Source organism: Mauremys mutica, chromosome 7 (genome assembly GCF_020497125.1).
Source record: "Mauremys mutica isolate MM-2020 ecotype Southern chromosome 7, ASM2049712v1, whole genome shotgun sequence".
Classification (NCBI taxonomy): domain Eukaryota; kingdom Metazoa; phylum Chordata; order Testudines; family Geoemydidae; genus Mauremys; species Mauremys mutica.
Window position 1 is genome coordinate 27,935,401 of NC_059078.1, and position 20,787 is coordinate 27,956,187.

General features: G+C 42.0%; 1 protein-coding gene across 2 annotated transcripts in view; it reads left to right on the forward strand.

Moving 5' to 3' along the window:
* The window catches only part of DCP1A (decapping mRNA 1A), a 52,455-nt gene that overhangs the window by 24,646 nt on the left and 7,022 nt on the right, over positions 1-20,787 (forward strand). For both annotated transcript variants that reach the window (XM_045024195.1, XM_045024194.1), the window contains 3 exons: positions 2,958-3,080; positions 16,701-17,459; positions 18,168-18,233. In XM_045024195.1, coding sequence (XP_044880130.1) covers positions 2,958-3,080; positions 16,701-17,459; positions 18,168-18,233 — 948 coding nt within the window. The remainder of the gene's footprint in view (positions 1-2,957; positions 3,081-16,700; positions 17,460-18,167; positions 18,234-20,787) is intronic.

Below are 20,787 nucleotides of genomic sequence, written 5' to 3' on the forward strand. Positions count from 1 at the left end.
TTTTTTGTAATACACATTCTCAAGAGATTCTGTTTTGTACTTGTTCTGCACTATATTTCAGACTGCATTTTTTTTTCCCTTACTGAAATTCACTGGAGGAGATGGATTGATTGAGACATGAATCATGATAGGATGTGCATTACAGGTCCAAATTTAAATACTTCAAGGGGTGTTGAATCGTGAGACAAAAGGCCAAGGGCCTTCACCTACCCCCGAATTGTGATTTAGGCATGTTATATAGCCTGAAATGACTTGCTGCCATTCAATTAAAAAAACTAAAAACCTCTGATGTGTTTAGAAACAAAGCATTACAGAATAATGTAGGGGTTGACATGTTTGATGCTGTATGTATAAAACCAGTCTCTCCTTTTACAATTTTCAGCCAATCTGATACCAAATTTGCTTTTGCCAATTGCATGTTTGCAATTTTTTATTAACTTCTCTATAAATATACATATGATTTTAAACACTTATGGATGTTCTGTTTTATTTAATTTGCTAAGTGACATTCTCTCAGATATTAGTTGTGACTATTAAAAAAAAAAACTTTTAAAATAGTAATTCGTGTTAGTTTCATTGCTTTCTTTGATTTTGTGTCAAGCTATAAAGTGAAACAGAGCCAAGGATAATCCCCTGGCTTTCCACTCTTGTGTATTTGTTTGTGTCAAATTTTACCAGATAAGCAAAACTGAGCAATGCTAATTCAAGATGTGGTATTGATAAAAGAATGACCACATTAGTTTTAGAAGGAAATCTCTTGTGGCATAGATTGACATGTCTGCCATTATTTAATTATAGAGTCTTTCTCTTTATTCTTTTGTCCATGTATTTCTACACTGATGCTGTGTAATTTTAAGTAAATATATTTGCTGTAAAGAAGAGCGTTTCTTGGGAGAACATGCAGTCTTATTTCTTCACAAATTATTCTGGGGCACTCAAGTTGATAATTACACATTAATTTGTATTTCAGTATTTAAGAGCAGAAAGTACTTATCTGCCTATTACATTCCAGATGGATCATACAGTAATCCTTGTGTGCAGCCCACATGAGATTGGCAGAGAGTCAGCATGAGAAGGGGACAGAGGGAGAGCAAAAAAGAGATTTATAAAGGCCCGAGTGATTTAATCTAGGATTCTAAATCAGTTTAATCCTCCAAGTACACTCTACATCAAATCCATATGTGAAAATGAATGAATTCTGAGATTTTTGTATCAAGTGGGTAGATGCTTTTTGTTGGTTGGGGTTTGTTTTGCTTTCTTCCCGCCCTCCATGATTTTGGAAGATACTGAAGTGTATTATAGCCAATCCCTTTGTCAAAGCCAAAAAAAGCCACACTTCTAAATCTCATTTGTAAGCCACAAAACAGTCAAGGACTTTAGGTCTAATGTATGTTACTACTTAAATGTTAGACGCTGATACGAGTTGGGGAGAAATCTCCTGGAATCTAAATATGTAGTCTTTGTTTTGTTCCTAAATCTGTTGCTCAGTCACTGCGTGCATAGACTGTAGTCCTTCATCAGTTGAAACTGAGCCGATCACAACACATCTTCCAATCTTCTCTCCTTCTGGCCATCCTTCGCCATGCTTGTCCATATCTCCTTGTTAGAAAATCATCCCACCTCTTTCGAGGCCAACCGCGTGGCTGTTTCTGTTCTCATGGATACCACTCAGATATAGCTGCGGTCCATCTGTTGTCGCTGAGACGGGTCACGTGACCTGCCTACCGCATTTTGCTGAGCCTGCTTTCAATAACAACGTCTCACACTCCAGACTGCTGCCTAATTATTTTGTTGGGGATGTGATCGCGGAGCAAAATGCCCAAAAATGTTTGTTCCATCACCCTCTGTGTGACAGACAGTTGATGTTCTTCAATCTTTGTCAGCAACCATGTTTCGCTGCCATATAACATCTCTGGAAGCACAGTAGAGCCGAAAAGATTCGCACGAGTTGTTTTGCTGATCTTTCCTTGGAGGATGTCCTTGATGTCATTGAATGTGCACCATCCAGCCTTTTTTCTGCACGACAGTTCGCCTTTCTGATCATGACACATGTTGACTTCCTGGCCCAAATAGACATATTTATCAACCTTTTGGATCTGCTCTCCTCCAAGAGGAGTCACTGAGAAATTTTAAAAACAAAAAATCACAGCCTCATAGCCCTTTCAGAAAAGCCCGAAAATGAACTGTAAGATGCCATTTGCTGGTTTTGCAGCTGTAGCAATTAAGTAACGAGCCATTCGCCTGTTTTGTGCTGACATCACTTGATGATGCTGGTGTTTAGAGAGATCTTATGCGCTATATAGGCTGAAGTTCTTATAGTAAGTTACATCAATTTCAGCTTTTTAAATAAATGCATCATAAACAATACTCAAGTGAAAAGCCACTTAAATCATGAAGTTGCCTTATTATCTTATTGGGATCTGTAGTCTCAACTAATTTCCTGATTTTCTGTGCTCTCCTTGCCTTGTATTTTACAAGTGTTAATTTGTTCCTCCATTAATGCGCTTGCATAATTAAATAACTACAATTGAGATAACATAGATAACTAGTCCTTTTTCCAGTGAATGAACATGTACAAATCCTTGAAACGTAATTTCTTATGTGGTGTAAATCTTGCAGGAATGAAGTGTAGCAGATTTTATTGTTTACAGCTAGTGGCCGTAGTTACATGATTAGCACCTTTTTATAAATTGAACATATTTCTATTAAGTGGGGGGGAAAAAATATGAAACTGAAGTCCTGTAAATTTCCCAGTAAGAGAACAACAAAATAATAATGAGCACAGCTGATAGATATAATGTCATTGTCTCATTATATTTAAAACTTATAAAAATCAACAAGATCTACGTTCTGTATATATAAGAGTTGAAAAGGAAGTGCAGACTGAATTATAGCAATTGTGCTGCTGGGATAGGGATAGAAAACAGATGTATTTATGTAAATGTTTTCTTTTTTAGACTCAGATCAGTGACTTAAGTATTATATCAAGTTCTGGAATGCAGCAAAATGAGAATCCCACGAAGACGGAAAGCATGGAGACTTCAGAACAAACATCTTCAACGTTACAAATGCAAGACCAGGTATTTTCAATCCAAACCTAAATGAAGTGACAATCCTTTTACTAATATTTATTATCAGTAATAGAAATACAGCATGTTCTGCACAAGTGAGATTTTTACAGTACTTCTGCAGCACAAAAAGTGTGTTTACAATTCAGTTTAAAAAAAAAAATGAATTGCCAAGATGTGTATGTTCCTAAACCAATGACTGTTAGATCTGTCTCCTGTGTCCTTTCTCACTTCTTCCTGGTGTATGTTATGGCCTTTTTTGTCTGACCTTTTGGCTTTGGGTAAAATTTTCAAAGGCATCTAAGTGATTTAGGAACCTTGATCCCATTTTCTGTAGAGACGTGAACATTTAGGAAATTCAGTCTCATTGAAAGTCAGTGGGACTCAAGTTCCTAAGTTAGATGCTTTTGAAAATTTAACCTCTTTTCTATATTCGGAAACTTTTTCTAAAAATTCCCGATCATTATTACTGCTGTTTTATTTCCATTAGTAATAACGCTAGTATAGACAAGAGGGTAGATCCTGAACTGGTATGAATGTTCACAGCTCCCTTGAAATCAGTGGAGGTATGATAGTTTACACAGGCTAAGGATCTGAACCAAGGGATTTGTGGTTACTGGCATTTTAAGTAGTGTGTGTGCAAGATCAGCTGTGAACAGGGTTAGAAGACATGCTTAAAAACCAACAGCTGGTCAGAGATTTGTCTATGTGAGTGATCCATTGTTGCTCCTACCAATAGAGTTTTAAACTGTGCAAAATATCCTAATGTAAATGCATTGCTTAATTTGCAGTTTCTCTCTAACAGAATTTTCCCATGGTTCAAAACAGGTTTCCTTTCTGATTGGTAAGCAGCATCACTGGGCATTTTGTAGCATGGATATTGTCAGAAGATAAATAACTGACTAAATTTGCTCATAGGCATTCACCCACAATGAAGTCATATAGCTTCCTACTTTAGAGAAGATTCGGTTAAAACAGGTCTAATGCTGTAGTTAGATGCCACACAATACATCAATAAATTGTACCTACTAACATTGCCACCTAGTGGAGGCAAAAATTTAATGCTTAAGCATTAAGTAATCCTTAACTTCAGAAAATGTCCTTTAGCGATTTGGCTTAATAATTGGCTGGTTTAAATTCCCTGATATGGTTGTATTCTGCCATATCTTCATACAAAACAAAAAAAACCCAAGTATTCTTTTTTCGCACTTTTAAATTCGTGAATTAAATATAAAGATGTCTGTAGTTTGACATCTTTGGAGGAATGACTGCAATTAGCAAGGCAGCTTAATATTTACAAAATAAATCCAGAAGCAAACACATATGCAAATTGTCCTGTAACAATAATTCTTGGGGAAAAGGGAGTTTTTATAGAACAGTTGAGATTAGATATATTTTATTAGACTCACTTTAATAAAACCTTTTTAAAATGAACTATTAAAATATTTATATATCAGCGATTTTAGAAACCTTTAATCTAGTTATTACATAAAAGATTACAACCAGTTCTAGTGTTGGTGGTAGAAGTGACTATAAGTAGCCAAATAGAGGTACAGATGCAATCAACAGTATGTGAGCAAGCTTGATTTTTTTCCCTTTATTAATCTAGAGAAGCATCTGCACAAGTGAAAGGAGAGTAAGAAACAGCTCCATCTCCAATGAGTAAAATCATTTTCAATGAAATGAAAAATTCAGAAGGGCCAGGTTTTTTGTATTTTAAAGCAGGGGTGGGGAAATTCCAGTCCCCTGCTTAATTTCATCTGGCCCGCAGCAAGTCTTGTCACCACGGGTCAGAAGCCCAGAGCCTTGGTGCCCCCCCACGGGGCTGGAGCCATGAGTGCCGGCTCGCTCTGCTGCAGGGGGAAGCTAGGGTGCCAGGCTGGTCAGTCGGCTGCCCCTGCAACCCCTAAGCGCAGAGGCAATCAAGAAAGTTCTGAGTCCTTGTGCACCTACCCCTGCCCACAGGCACTGCCCCCGCAGCTCCCATTGGCCAGGAACCATGGCCAATGGGAGCTGCGGGGTGGCGCCTGCGGGGGCAGACAGCGCACACTGCACAGAGCTGCCTGGCCACATTGTGGCAGCTTCTGGGAGCAGCATGGTGCCAGGGTAGGGGGAGAGCCTGTCTTAGCCCCACTGCCAACCGGAAGCCACCTCAGGTAAGCGACGCCCAGCCGGAGACCGCACTCCAAACCCCTCGGCCCCACCCGCACCCTGAACCCCCCATTTCTGGCCCCACCCTGGAGCCTAAGGAAAGCCCCAAGCCACTGTACCCCCCCCCCCCCCGCGGGGCTGTGAGAGAGCCATGACTGATTTTTTTTCTGTGGGTCAGTGGTCCCCAATAGAAAAAAGGTTCCCCACCCCTGCTTTAAAGGATAAGATAAAGTCTTTAAAAAACTGTCTTCAAAATATTATCTATTTACAAAGTTCATACTACACCCCCTCCAATAAAAACCCCACCCCAAAACAAAAAAAACCCAAACTTGTTATCTATATAACATTTGTTAATTCCACAACAAAGAAATACTTCTGACAGGTGGTTTTTAAAAAAAATCTACCTGCCCTGAAGTACTTTGAAGTTCCTCAAAAGCTCTGTATCTCAGCAATTAAGCAAGGAAATCAGTTATGTGGAGTGTTCCAACAAATCAACAGAACTAGGTAACTTCTAAAATAAATGACTGACTATCAAAACAAAGCTCTCAGATTAATTGATCTAAGCACTCTAAAAAGCCTTTGCTCAATTGGAATTCTATACAATTTGGATTTAGCTCTGCAGCTATGGGCCCACAGGAGTTTAGCTCTGTGCCATTGAAGAGTCCTGTCTCTTTCAAGGATCTCTTTCATTCTCTCCATAATGCCAGCTTTGGCCTCTTGCATTTTATTAAACCTGCCCTCCCATCCCCCTGCCATGTATGGCAGTTGGGCTCTTTGAAGTGGCTTCAGGAGATGCACTGAGCATGCTACTGTGGAGAGGACTCAGACCCTAATAAATCTGGTAGCCGGATGGGCTTGTTGTTCAACCCAGGAGAAAAAGTACAAAGGGATTACGTAGTCCAATGAGAGACCCTACTATCTTGTTGACAACTCTGAAACCCATCTCAGCCAGGGAAACGTCCCCAACCCCCAAAGGAGGTGAGAGTCTGCTCCATCAGCATTTGAGGTGATAGATGTGGATGGAGAAGGTTACGGTCACCTACACTTAGAGACGAGCTCCTTCCTCTGCCATGACCCAGTATTTGAGGATTGTAGAGTATCGCTCAGGAAAGACTTGTGAGCTTTTCATATTTAAAGGGACTGGTCTTATCCTTCTTCTCCCCTTTCTCCTCTTAACTAAACCCTTCCTGATCCCAGCACAGAGGACAAGCCTTAGAATAGAGAGAGAAATATACAAGAGGTGGGGAGCTCACTTACAGGAGGAATTCCTTGCCCAATGAGCAGCTCTTCAACTCTGAGCTATGCAGTGGGATAGTGCTGGAGACCAAGTGGTATCCTGAACAGAATGGCCTATGCCCAGCCCTCATTCTCATCATCTTGGGACTCATGCAGTCTAGAAGGCAGAGCAAACCCAAGGATAGATACGGCTCTCAATGGTTGTCTCTTGGATGTCTCCCAAGTGAATGAAAACATAGTTGGAACTAACCTTTTCAGCTAATACAATTTTACAAGTATTTAAAATCTCTTATTAGACTGGCCTGATGACCTAGTAAAGAATGATTTGGGTTGTCACATGGCAGGCTGATTCAGGATAATCTTTAGGACTTGTGTTGTAGAATTGGCTGGGAGAATCACAGAAATAATGTTCTCTTACTTAGAGAAGAGAAGGAAACATGTATGTGACATTTGGGGGATGACCCATACCAGTAAGGGGTTCTGTTGTCTTCTGCCTTGTAACCTTGGGTGCCTTTATGCTGTGCAGCTTTTGTTCAGAGCCCTGACACCAGTAGCTAGACCACAAGCAGAAGGTTTCAGTCTAGTTACTTTTTGCAAGGCGACACCAACACTGCTTCCATTGTGAGGTCTCTCCAAATCTATCCATCCATCCTGAGTTCTTAACTCTCAGATATGTGGATTTTTTTCCTTTCTGGTTCATCCTTTCTGATGTGTCATCACCAAAGGCGTGAAACCTGCCACTCAGACACTAGCTTATTTTGATGTATACACTCCACACAGTTTGCTCAAGAGTCCTCCTTGGGATAAAAATAAACCAAAAGTTTATTAAATAGAAAAACCACAGATTCAAAAATGAGATAGTAAAGGGAAACAAACATACAAGTAACCCAGAAAATAAACATAAAGGCCCAACCTCAGGCTTTACACATTCAAATTAAATTAAATCCCTTTTCTAATACAAGTTACCTATTGCCTTTTGAACAGTTTCCCAGTAGACCCCCTGCCATAGAGGGGATCCAGCATTTCATGGAGAGCACCTGCCAAGTGACTGTTCCTTTCTTTCTGGATGAAGACCTCCATTTCAAGTCTCCTTTTTAAAAGGGCTTTTGCCCTTTTTCGTTCTCCCTCTGTCTCCTGGCTTGGTGACTCCTGGTTATTCAGGGTGGGGAAACTCTAGCTGGGATGTCTGTGTCTTCCCATTAAATCTAAAGACTCACTTTTTATCTTTTCCTTGTTGTACAATGCTAGGTGCTTGGAGCTAGGTCTGGTCTATGCAATCAGTATAATTGTCCGGGGGTGTGAAAAATCCACACTCCTGAGCAATGTAGTTATATCAGGGCCGCCCAGAGGATTCCCGGGATCTTCGGCGGCGGGGGGCCCTTCCGTTCCGGGACCCGCTGCCGAAGTGCTCCGAAGACCCGCAGCGGGAGCCCCCCGCCGCCGAATTACCGCCGAAGCGGGACCCGCCGCTGAAGTGCAGCCTGGTGTTCGGCGGTAATTCGGAGGGGGGGGTCCCCGCCGCGGGTCTTCGGGGCACTTCGGCGGCGGGTCCCGGAACGGAAGGGGCCCCCCGCCGCCGAAGACCGGGCTGCGCTTTGGCAATGGGTCCCGCTTCCCCCCCGCCCCGAGCCTCTTACCCCCGGCTCCCTTCTGACCCGGAGTCTCAGCGCCTCGCCGGAACAGCCGCAGCGTGTGGCCGGCAGGGCCTGAGCTCCGTCCCGCTCAGAGCCGCGTGGGGAGGGGGCGGGGCTGGGAGCTCCACGCCGAGCGGAGGGAGCTGAGCTCAGCCCAGAGCTTCCGGCCCCGCCCCCTCCCCACGCGGCTCTGAGCGGGGCGGGGCTCAGGGGCCCCGGCGGAGACTCGGCGCTTGATGCGCTGAGGCTCCAGGAGAGGGACCGCTGTTCTCTTGGGGGCCCCTGCGGAGCCCGGGGCCCGGGGCAAATTGCCCCCTTTGCCCCCCCCTCTGGGCGGCCCTGAGTTATATAGTAGCTATAACGTTAAGCGAGGAGTTATGTTCCTGAAAAATGCTGAAACGATGTTAAGTAAATCCAATTTCCCCATAAGAATTAATGTAAATAGAGTGGGTTAGGTTCTAGGGAAATTTTTTTCACCGGACAAAAGACTCCATCTGTCTGTCTGTCTATACACATACACAGTATACGTTTTAAACAAACAATTTAATACTGTACACGGCAGTGATGATTGTGAAGCTTGGTTGAAGTGGTGAAGTCAGAGGGTGGGATATTTCCCAGGGAATGCGTTGCTCCTAAGAACTAGCACTCAGCTGAGCCCTAAAGGGTTAACACGTTGTTAATGTAGTCTCGCACTCTACAAGGCAGCACAAATGGAGGGAGGGGAGACAGCATGGCAGAGAGATACAGAGACACATTGTGTGTGTGTGTGTGTGTGTGTGTGTGTGTGTGTGTGTGTGTGTGTGTGTGTGTATGTGAGAGAGAGACAGACGCGTATTGCCCCTTTAAATACACTGACCCCACTCTAAGAACACTGCCTTTTTAAGTAGATCAGCAAGTTAAGACAGCAGCTCCTGCCAGCAAGCTTCCTCGCTCCTGGGCCCTGTAGTGTCTCCCCACCTCACCCCCAAGCTCTGTGGAGATGGGGGGCAGGGGGAGGGGGACACCCTGCCATTAGCACCCCTTTTACCAGCACCGCCCTGCACAGCAAGCAGGAGGCTCCCGGGAACAGCTCCAAGGTAGGGGGCAGGAGCAGCACACGGCAGTGTGGGGAGGGACAGCTGAACTGCCTGGCAATTGATAGCCTGCCAGATGGTTGAGGCACAGAGAACTTAGGGGAGCAGGGAGCTGATACGGGGGCTGCCAGTCCACCCTGGGTCCAAGCCCCCACCAGCTAGCTCCAATGGGTTGCTCTTTCTGCAAGCAGTGGACAAAGCAGGTGTCTGCCAAACAACATTATAAGGGAGCATTGCACAACTCTAAACAAGCACGTTCTCTAATTGATCAGCAATGTAACAACAAAACAACATTAAGTGAGGAGTTAGTGTACCAACCTAATCCACTATGTAGACAATGCTTTGTCTGCAGGAGAGCATCTCCCACCAATATAGCTACTGCCTCTCGGGGAGATGGATTAACTATGCTGATAGGCGCGTAGAGTGTTTTCGTTGAAGTGCTACAGCAGTGCAGCTGCGCCGATGCAGTGTTTTAAGTGTAGACGTGCCCCATGTCTTGTCAGATTGGGAAGGCAGTCCCTCCCTGCCTGACTGCCTACAACCCTGCTGTGACATGGAGGTGAAGCTGCACCACAGATTATGAGCACAGTTTTCCATATACACAAATTCATAAATTCATGACCACAATCTGTATACATGTCACATAATGCTGATTAAGTTTATAACATTCCGGACTTTCATAAAAGACCTTACTTGACATATTTTTGTACACAGTAACAGTGCATACAATCAGTTGAATCAACTGCTAATTCTTTGGGGTTCAGACACCTTGTTCTCCCCTTGGGATGTCTCGACTCTGATTGTGACAGTGTTATTCTATCATTCTCTTCATCATGGAGGCATTGGTAAAAACTCCATATAGATGAGTGCACCTCCTATTGTGTAAATGAATAATTTTGAAAAAGCTTCTAAAATAATCTTATTTGGATGGAAATGCAAAGCGAAAAACTTGCCCTTCTTTAAAAACTTAGCCAAGATTCCAATGCTTTTTCAGATTCTTAACTATCTCACTATTTCACTTCAAACTTTCACACATTACATTATATAGTATAGCATGAGATTAATCCATAATAATAATAAAACCTAACAAGAAATCCATTGAAGCCATTATTCAACTTTAACCTTTTGTTTTGTGCAACAGCAGCTGAAAAAATTTTCATCATCCAAATTAGATGTATAAAATTTCACATATCAATATTTTGCAGACACTGCCAAGTTCAGGGGGTGAGGGTAAAATGCACTGGCCGGCAACTTGGAATGATTGGACAAGAGCAGGACTCCTTTGAAGTGCTCGGTTGTTGGGAGCCCCAGAGGCCATTTCTGTAGCAGTTGCATACAAGCAATGACGTTTTTGAGAGGTTGCTGGTGGAGATAGAGATGATTTTGACCTGCAGCATTACGATTATAATGATTACATGCAGCTCTGTTACCTTTCCATCTAAGTCTGGTGGCTGATTTCCTAGTACCTCATCAAACCTAGAATCTGGATGAATGTGAAATGATTGAATCTCAGTCCAGATAAAGCCTGAAAATAAACTGGTGTGTTGAGGTAAGCATTGAGAGAATATAATGGGGGTATTGCCTCCCCCTATTATTGAGGATGTGCCCCAACTCTTTGTTAAGGAAGTTTGCAGCTCAAGGGGGTGATTCCTGTATCACTGATTGCTCCTGGAGTTTCAGGTGGCATTACTGGTCCCAAATGCCTTTCATCTGCATCTGGGGAGACAACTGTACATTTCACATTGTTGTGAAAACTGCAAAACAAACAAACAAAACCGTGCCTTTGTGACCTCCATATTGGATTATTGACTCATGCTGTTAACTGAGCCTATCTTTTGAAGATCATCTGGAAACGACATCATCTGCTGTAAAAGACAGCTGTCTGCTTGGGTAGCAATGGTAGTCATTGCACATTCTGTATACAGGTGTGTCGCATCTTACGTGCATTTAACATGCGTAATTTCAGCTTTACGCGGTCGGCAAAAAAAAAAAGAGAGAAAAATAACAATTTTAGTACTGTACCTGTAGTGCAGGCAATTCCGCCCACCATTACACTCGATGTAATTTTGATTATATGCAATTTTCACTTTACGCGCTGACTACGGAACGTAATCCCAGCGTAAGATGTGACAGACCTGTATTGCACCCAGAAGCCGGTAGATAACTGATATATTTCAGACTGTTGACATTGATTTCTAAAGCCTGTGTGGTTTGGAACCTGGGTGCCACTTCATAGAATCATAGGACAGGAAGAGACCTCAAAAGGTCATCTAGTCCAGTCCCCTGGTGCTCATGGCAGGACTAAGTATATCTAGATCATCCCTGACAGTTGTTTGTCTAACCTGCTCTTAAAAACCTCCAATGATGGAGATTCCACAGGCTCTCTAGGCAATTTATTCCAGTGCTTAACCATCCTGACAGTTAGGATGTTTTTCCTAATGTCCAGCCTAACTCTCCCTTTCGGCAATTTAAACCCATTGCTGCTTGTTCTATCCTCAGACGTTAAGAAGAACATTTTTTCTCCCTCCTCCTTGTAACAATCTTTTATGTACTTGAAAACTGTTATCATGTCCCCTCTCAGTCTTCTCTTTTCCAGACTGAAAAAAACTGAGTTTGTTTAATCTTCACTCATAGATCATGTTTTGTAGACCTTTAATCATTTTTGTTGCTCTTCTCTGGATTTTCTCCAATTTGTCCACATCTTTCTTGAAATGTGGCACCCAGAACTGGACACAATACTCTAGTTGAGGCCTAATCAGCGTGGAGTAGAGCGAAAGAATTACTTCACATGTCTTGCTTACAACACTCCTGTTAATACATCCCAGAATGATGTTTGCTGCTTGCTTTTTTTTTTTTTTGGCAACAGTGATACACTGTTGACTCATATTTAGCTTGCGATCCACTATGACCCCAGATCCCTTTCTACAGTACTCTTGCCTAGGCAGCATTTACTATTTTGTATGTGTGCAACTGATTGTTCCTTCCGAAGTGGAGTACTTTGCATTTGTCCTTATTGAATTTCATCCTATTTACTTCAGACCATTTCTTCAGTTTGTCCAGATCATTTTGAATTATAATCCTACCCTTCAAAGCACTTGCAACCCCTCCCAGTTTGGTATCATCTGCAAACTTTATAGGTGTACTCTCTATGCCATTATCTAAATCATTGATGAAGATGTTGAACAGAAGCGGACGGAGAACTGATCTCTGTGGGACCCCACTCATTATGCCCTTCCAGCATGACACTTACCCACTGATAACTATTCTCTGCACCCACCTTCTAGGAGCTCCATCTAGGTTGCATTTCCCTAGTTTGTTTATGAGAAGGTCATGCAAAACCGTATCAAAAGCCTTACTGAAGTCAAGATATACCACATCTACCGCTTCCCCCCCCCCATCCACAAGGCTTGTTACCCTATCAAAGAAACATGTGATGTCAGCTGGCGTGCTCTTGCTAACAGTCCTAGATTTGAATTTCTGGGTGCTGCTAGCAGGGCATTTTCTGGTGGAATTATGAATTCCTTATGTGTTTCCTCAGTTAGCCAGAGGAAAAAATGCTCATATCAGTCTTTCTGTTGATTTAGGCTACACAGTCCCCATTTCCCCCCCCCCCCCCCCAATGATGCACTTGGGCCAAGTGACAATGGTAATATGATCTTTTTGTAATTTTGTTCTTGCATGTATTAAAGGTAACACTGAGTAGGCTGATAGGTCCCAACTCTGCAGTCCATCTAATTCCCAAATGCTCTGTACTCTTTGCCCTATTTTGGATACAGTTTTTAGAAGACTACCACACCCATCCTTTTCTTTGTTCTAACTAAGCTGCACTTTAATTCTGGGCTCCATTTTGGTTTCCTTTTATAGAACAGCTGAAAATGTGTGACTTGATTTATTTTCCCTATAACCTTCGTCACTCTGATTGCCTTGCTAATCTTCCTGCTGCTACTTCTCCAGTGTAAAGAATCCTTAGCTTTTCAGTTGCTTTTAAAGTACAGTGAAACCTCGCTATAACGCGATGTTTGGGGTCCAAAAAATTCCATCGTGATAAATGCAGGGTCATGGTATAGAGGGGTTTCAAGCCGGTCAGTTTAAGTCAGTGGTCCCCAACGCGGTGCATTGATGTGCGCCCCCTAGTGCCCAGCAGGGGAGAGAAGCCGCAGCCCCACGCCTGCTGGGGACAGAGAACTCTGAGGCTGCAGGCGCCGGTGCTCTCTGTCCCCAGCAGGCGCGGGGACACGGCTTCTCTCTGGCTTGGAGAGGAGCCGCAGCCCCGCGCCTGCCGGAGGCAGAGAGCACCGGCGCCCGCAGCTCTGGAGTTCTCTGTCCCCAGCAGACGCGGGGCTGCAGCTTCTCTCCCCTGCCGGGCGCTAGGCGGAGGGCACATCAGTGTCCCGGCGGGCGCCATGGCGTTGGGGACCACTGGTATTAGGCCTTAAAGGGGAGCCAACTTATGATCGCGTTATATGCGATTTCGCGTTATGGCGGGGCGCGTTATTGTGAGGTTTGACTGTAATTAAAAGGCAGCCATTTTCTATTAGAAGCACCCAAAGTTAAAACATTTGCCAAATGGAAAATAAAATCAGTAGAGAGGACAATATTTTCCATGTGTGTTGCACTGGAGAATGAAAACAAATCATACTATAACTGGTAATTGACCATGTTCTTCCTTTTCTGCTAATATAAAACAACTTGTATTGTATTTTAACATTATCATGTTTAAAAGTAGCAAAGCAAAATTTTAAATATAGGAAATCTCTTAAGATAGTAAGATGTGTTATGACAAGCCAGTCATGCAGCGTAATCTAGGTGGGCCTAAGCATGCTGTTCCAGGGTTCTTTGATTTAAACAAGAAGACGCTTGTCACATTAATTTTGTACAAGATATTTAATTACCTTCAGAATATTTTGTTCTTCAGTGAACATTCTTTTAAAAAGTATATAGAGAAAAACTGAAGTTAATAGCAGTCAGGTTATACATAAACCAGATTTTTATTTTTTTAAGTATCAAGCTATACTTTGAAATTCCAAGAGTTCACTTGTCACAACATCTGTTGTGTTGCCTACAAGAAGAGGTTTGGGTTTTTTTAGATAAAAATCTAGTAGAACTATCAAGATGTGTATATGCCTTTCTGACTAACTGCTTAATCTTATTGTTGTAACCATTCTGCTTCCTCCATCTCCCACTCCCACCTTTTAATCCATTGTTATTGATGACTTTCACTTTTTTCAGTGTCTGAAATTTCTATCGTAAAATTCATCTGAACAGATGCAGTCTGTTTCTTCCAAAGTGCAGTGCACAATTATAAGTGATCAAAGTAATACGTAATGCTAACACTAATGGTGGTGGGTTTTTAGTTTGTGTAATGGGCTTGTTTTATTTAAAAATAATAAAATATATAGGAAAACTTATTAAATGTACACACATGAGGCCCCTTTGGAATGGATATAGCTTGCATGTTTAGGCCTTTCCTACCTTTTTTGTTTACCAAAAAAGGTTTGTTTATTTACTACAGAAACCTTTTAAGTTGTTAGTGTCAACTTTGTTGCTGCAGGTAATGGCATATGAAAGTAGATGAGTGGTCACCAACCCATCGATCGCAATCCACTGGTCTATCCTGGAGCCTCGGCCAGTCGATAGCGATCTCCGGGAAAGTCCTGCGGCGCAGCGGGGCTCAGAGGCTGCTTGCCTGCCGTGATTCCACACCACTCCCAGAAGTGGCTGGCTGCTGACATGTCTCTGCAGCCCCCTGAGGGCAGGGGGGCGGTGAGGCAGCTCCGCATGCTGCCCTCGCCCCTAGCACCATCCCCGCAGCTCCCATTGGCCAGTTCCTGGTCAATGCGAGCTGCGGGGGCTGTGCTTACAGGCATGGGCAGCGCATGGAGACCCGCTGCCCCCCACCCCCTGGGGGTCGCATGCAGAGATGTGCCACCAGGCAGCTGCTTCTGGGAGCAGCGTGGGGCCATGGCGCCTCTTTGCGCCACCAGCCGGGAGCCGCCTGTGGTAAGCGCCTCCCGGATGGAGCCTGCACCTTACACTCCCTCCTGCATCCCAACGCCCAGCCCAGAGTTTCCTCCCAGACCCCACACCTCCCAGCCCAGTCCAGAGCCCCCACCTGCACCCAAACTCCTCCCAGAGCCCACATTCCTCATTCTTGCACCCCAACCCCCTGCCCCAGGTTCAGCCAGTGCACACCCCACAGTTGAGAATATTACACCGATTGGTGACCATCCCTGAAGGATTTTGCATCTATAAACCGCAAATGACACTACTAAAAAGTAAAACTCATGAAATGTCCTGTGGATTCTATGAGATTAGGTGCAGTGTGACCATATGACGCCTGCACCTAAACTCCCTCCCAGAGCTTGCACTCCAAGCCCCTGCCCCAGGCTCAGCCCGGAGCCCCCACCCACACTCTGAACCCCTTGGCTCCAGCCGAGAGCCTGCACCCCCTCCCGCACTCCAACCCCTGCCCCAACCCAGTGAAAGTGCATGAGAGTGGGGGATGGTGAGCAATGGAGGGAGGGAAGAATGGAGTGAGCAGGGCAGGGCCTCTGGGAAGGGGCAAGGTAGACCCTGGGTTGATCTTTAAGTTCAAAAAATGATCTTGTGCATAAAAAGGTGGGAGACCACTGAAGTAGATATTATAGATAAAATAATAAAACATTTTGAAAAACTTTCAGTACTCTTAAAAATAGGGTAAGGCGTATTTTACAAATCTGATCCTGCAAGATTAGCTGGAAGCTATGACATTGAAGCACAATTGGGAGCCCATGATAACATTTTTGTCTTCCAAGCATAGTCCTTCTGCACCAAGTGTAATTGCAGTGTTTTTCTTTCCTTACATGGATCATGGGTTCCTGAAACTGCCTTTGTTCTTACATTACCACCTACTTTAAAAAGCTTCACGATCATGTAGTGAAAGTTGGTGTCATTCAGTTAGTTGAATTTCTGGTATAAATTATTCTATCCAAAAAGACCAAGTATGAGCCATGTTGATATGCACTGATTTTTTTATATTCCATTTGTTACCTGTTTTGGCATGCAATTCTAAGTGCGCAGTATCTGGCAGATCTTGAATACTCTGCCATTCAAGGCAGCTGTGTTGCTGTCAATTGATTAACACGTATATCTATAGAGTGATTGTCTTTTTGTTGAGTTTATGCTGTAGTGTATAGCCTAAGGCAGTCACTGAGTTAATTAGCTCTGTGGCAGTACAACAGTACTTACAACCCGGATCCATATAATGGTTTTGTAATTAATTTACAGTTAGTATGTTCACGTGGGTGAGATGGCAAGCTCTGAAATTCTTGCATGTGTAGTAAACTGCTACTTTCTGTGTAAGCTCAAAAGCTTGTCTCTCTCACCAACATAAGTTAGTCCAATAAAAGATGTTACCTCACCCACCTTGACTTTCTGTTTCAGAAAGTATTCTTCCCAGCTGTTTTTTGTTCTGAATAGTGTAACAGCTTCTGTGTGTGAGATGGGATGTATTTTATTTTTTCACCAGTTCTCTCAACACTTTTTCTTCCTTTTTCTAGCCATTCCAGTCAACGCACAAACATCTGACAGTGGAAGAATTATTTGGAACCTCCTTGCCAAAGGAACAACCAACAGTTTCATATCCCAATCCAGACAGAATGGAGAAGTTACAAGCTGACACTACAGGCAGAGAGCACAACTTATTCTTGCCTTTTTCACTTGAGCAAACAGCGGTGACACACCAACCATTGGGGAAACCAGAGAGTACAAGTGTCAAAACCAATGGCAGTACCTTGAATCAGCAAGAGCATGTAACACCCATGCTGATTGCTCCAGCTTCAGTTTTGCAGCCTGACATAAAGAATGTTTCAAACTATACAGTTCAGTTAAGCCCTATTCTTAATTCAGCCTCAACAACAGAAGCTCCTTCTGCTCAGATACTTCCCAACTTAAACCCAAACAGTAATATAATGCAAGTTATGCATCAAGCTGCTAAACAGATGTCCCCACTTATGAATCAGCCACCATCTGATGTGAATCACATGCCACAAAATCTAATTGCTGGCCAAAACCAGTTCATAGCACCTTTGGCAGCAACTAATACAGGAAATGCTTCAAATACACCCTTTCCAAATGTTGACCTTCTCCAGAAACTCAGGTTGACCCCACAGCAGGACCAAATGCAACAGTCTCTTAGTAAAACTACCATGGCACCTAGCATTTCATCCACAGTTAGCCAACTTGCAACACCAGAAAGCTTCAAAGAATCCCACACCAAACCAGCATCATTGAGTACCAAAATAATCACACCCCTTCAGGTATTCTATGGCTTTATATATGCTTGTATTTTTTTTTTAAATATTGCCAGACAACAAATGCTTTGTCCTTTAAATTTGAACTTCCTTAGAAATTAGCTTTTAACTCTAAGGGTTTCATTGTAAGCATTAAATGATTTGTTAAAATACTTGTAGATGAGAAATCTGCTCTCTTCTGCTTTCTCATTAAAATGTTGGTTTATAATTGAAATTTTTCTAACTGACTTAGGTGGTAGCTTTCTCAGAGCCATGTCAATGTAACTCTCTGTCATGCTAACAGAATTTCTAATTTTGACATGGCATGGACTTCATTTCATTGAGGTTGGTTTGCCATCATTTTCCAATCTGGGTTCCAAACTTAATTTCTTTTCGTTTCTTTTCATTTCAACTTCTATAGTCCCTGTCTTTGGAATTCTTTAACTATGGTTGAAGGGTTGCTGATTCTGCAGTCTTCAAATGTAAACTCCAATCTTGTAATCTTTTCAACTTGCCTTTACATGTTTTCATCTATTATTTTGCTCCATTTATGAAATATATAAATATAAAAAAAACTGCATAGAATTGGATACCATGTCTGTCTTATTGTAGACCTTGACTTGTAATATCCAAGAAAATATATAATTTAGTTGGGGAAAAACAGAAGATAACACAACCAGAAATTCAGACGCTGACAATAACATATGTACCATACTTTTGTTTTTTAAATTGCAGACGATACAGCAAAACAAGGAGCCAGATGTATTTCCACAACCCAAGGCTTTGCCAAAAGCCAGCCAAGTAAGCATATAAACTTTTCTCCAGCAAATTAAATATTTCTCATGTCAAAGTTTTCTATTTTACAGCAAATAATTTCTTGTATCTTGAAGACTCAAGAACAAGACTGTAGTCATTAACATGCCCATTAGTCCTATTTCCATCTCTGAAAGGCCGAAAAATGCTATCATGGTTAGGAAAGAGACTATATGTTAAAAATGGCTTCTCTTCGGTATGGGATCTCTTCCCTGCATGTTAGCTGTGCAGTGCTATGGGTGAGTGAACTAGTCTCTTCTGCTTTGTGAAGTATGAACAGGAATAGCAGACTGCATCATCTTTTATTCTGGTGGTGTTGCATGACCTAGAAAGAATATATCTTGACTCTCCAGTCCCAGGTTCCGTTTGAACCAGTAGCAGTTTTTAAAGGCATTTTCATTTGTAGATGGTGGTAAAATTGAGAAGCAGTAAGTAGAGAACGACATAGTTCCATAATTATTTTTACTTAATGTTTATATTGGGGTAATAACTAAGGGCCTCAGTCTGTGCAAAGAGAAGGACAGTGTCCCAAAAAATATTGTGCTTTAGCACAGACTAGTTGTGAGCACAATTTGTAGCCAGTTGGTGATTACAATGATTACTGCTACCACCTGCTGTTTTTATAGACTCCGTTTTCAGATTGTTAGAACCACAAAAGAATAACCTTTGAACATCCAGGTCAATATAATATCAAAGTGAACTTTGAGAGTCCAGTCAGAAAATAATTAGCAGTAGCCAAAAAGCAAGATCAGACCTTTTAAAATATACTTGACCTCTAATGATTTTTATTTAATTATTTATGTCTAAATGAAATACACAGTGAAATGTAGTCCTTACTGGTGGCCAGCAGCATCTAAACTGATTAGTGGCTTTACAAAAATCATGAATAGTAAGGCTTTTAAACACTATTACTAAATCATGCCATTCTAATTCCTTTTGCATTATATAAAAGCTGCTTTAGTAGCATGTTCATCTCTAATCGGGAGGGCAGCAAAATGACGTTGTTCACAGTTCAGTGCAGTCTGTAAATTGGCCAGAAGTCAATGATCAGTTAAGCAGTGTGCCCACAGTAAAAAATGCATCACTTTTTAACTCAAAGACAATTTAGTGTGCTGGTGGTGTGCCACTGACTAAATGTGCAGGTTTAAATGTGCTGTGATTTTCAAATTAAAACTTACTGTGGTATTTTCCCTACTATGTTGAATTTAATATATATTTTGCATATATATTTTAACCCTTTTGATATGACTGTCTGTGTAAACATTCAGGGTAGATAGTTTTGCCCTATTTCTTTTTATAATGGAAGATTTTAAATTTCCAAGGGAAGCTTTTTTGTTTGTATATAAAGTTTATTTGAGTTTCGCTGTTTATTTCTGCTTTCCTTCTTTGGCGAAACTGTTGGTGTTGTCAAAATGAATCCCAAACATTTTGGTCATCCAGAAAGCCTAAGCAAAAGAAGCAGGTAGATCAGTATATTCAATATAAAACTGAAGTGACAGGGAGTCTTCAAATTAATTACCTGAGAGAGTGAGCTTTCCCTACCCTCCTCACACAGATCTAGCCTTCTGACATTCTGGGGCTGCAGTTATACTGACCAAACTCCCGGTGTAGATAGCACTATGTCGACAGGAGACGCTCTCCTGTCAGTGTAGGTAGCATCTTCACTAAGTGCTACAGTGGCGCAGCTGCAGCGCTGTAAGTATACACAAACCCTCAGTTCCTGCTACTCTGATTTACTTTATATGGAGTTTAAGAACACAAGAGGGTAGTGATTGCAGAGAAGAATTGTGCCTACAAAGAAGATAAATCTGTATCTTGTTCAGCTCCTAAAAGTTTTATATTTGTAAAGTAAACTGATATGACTCAACTAATTAAGCTCCAATGCACTTCTTTTTATGCATGTAAAGCTTTAATGTTTTATACTGGTATTTTGTGTCTTACATGCTACAAAAGCCAGCTTGTTACAAGTACATATTTTAAGGAACTCAGTATGATAATGGTCAACCTAGGTCCCAGCGCCCTGAAGCGCTACTAAATTCCCTAGGGTTCCTGAGGTTCCTAATGTCTCCCAGTAGTTGATTAATCTATTTTCTCCATTCTGTCTTCTTTGAAATCATGCTGTATATGGTTCTATTTGTTGGTTTTAAAAAATTGCTTTTACATGAGATTTTTTTAAGCTGTACAACTATCTAAAGTGCCAAATGTTTAAAAAAATAATTTATGATCATAAGATCCACAGCATAGACAGACACCAGCAGTGAGATTTCAAATGGAGCCATTTTAAATCCTCCCAGTTCTTAATCTAATTAACTGATTTATTTGACCTTAACAAAAATGTAATCTGCATCCGAAGAATAAAGAGAACTTCAAACACTTTTCTCAGCCTTGTCATAGGTTGAAATGGTAAAATGCATCAGTCTTATCTATGAAGGCGGTAAAGGCTCTTCCATAATCTACAGATATAGGTGTTAGTCTTTCCAAATAGGTATTTGTCTGTTCAGAGTTTGATATAAAAACACTCTCTAAATGTCTATTTAGATAA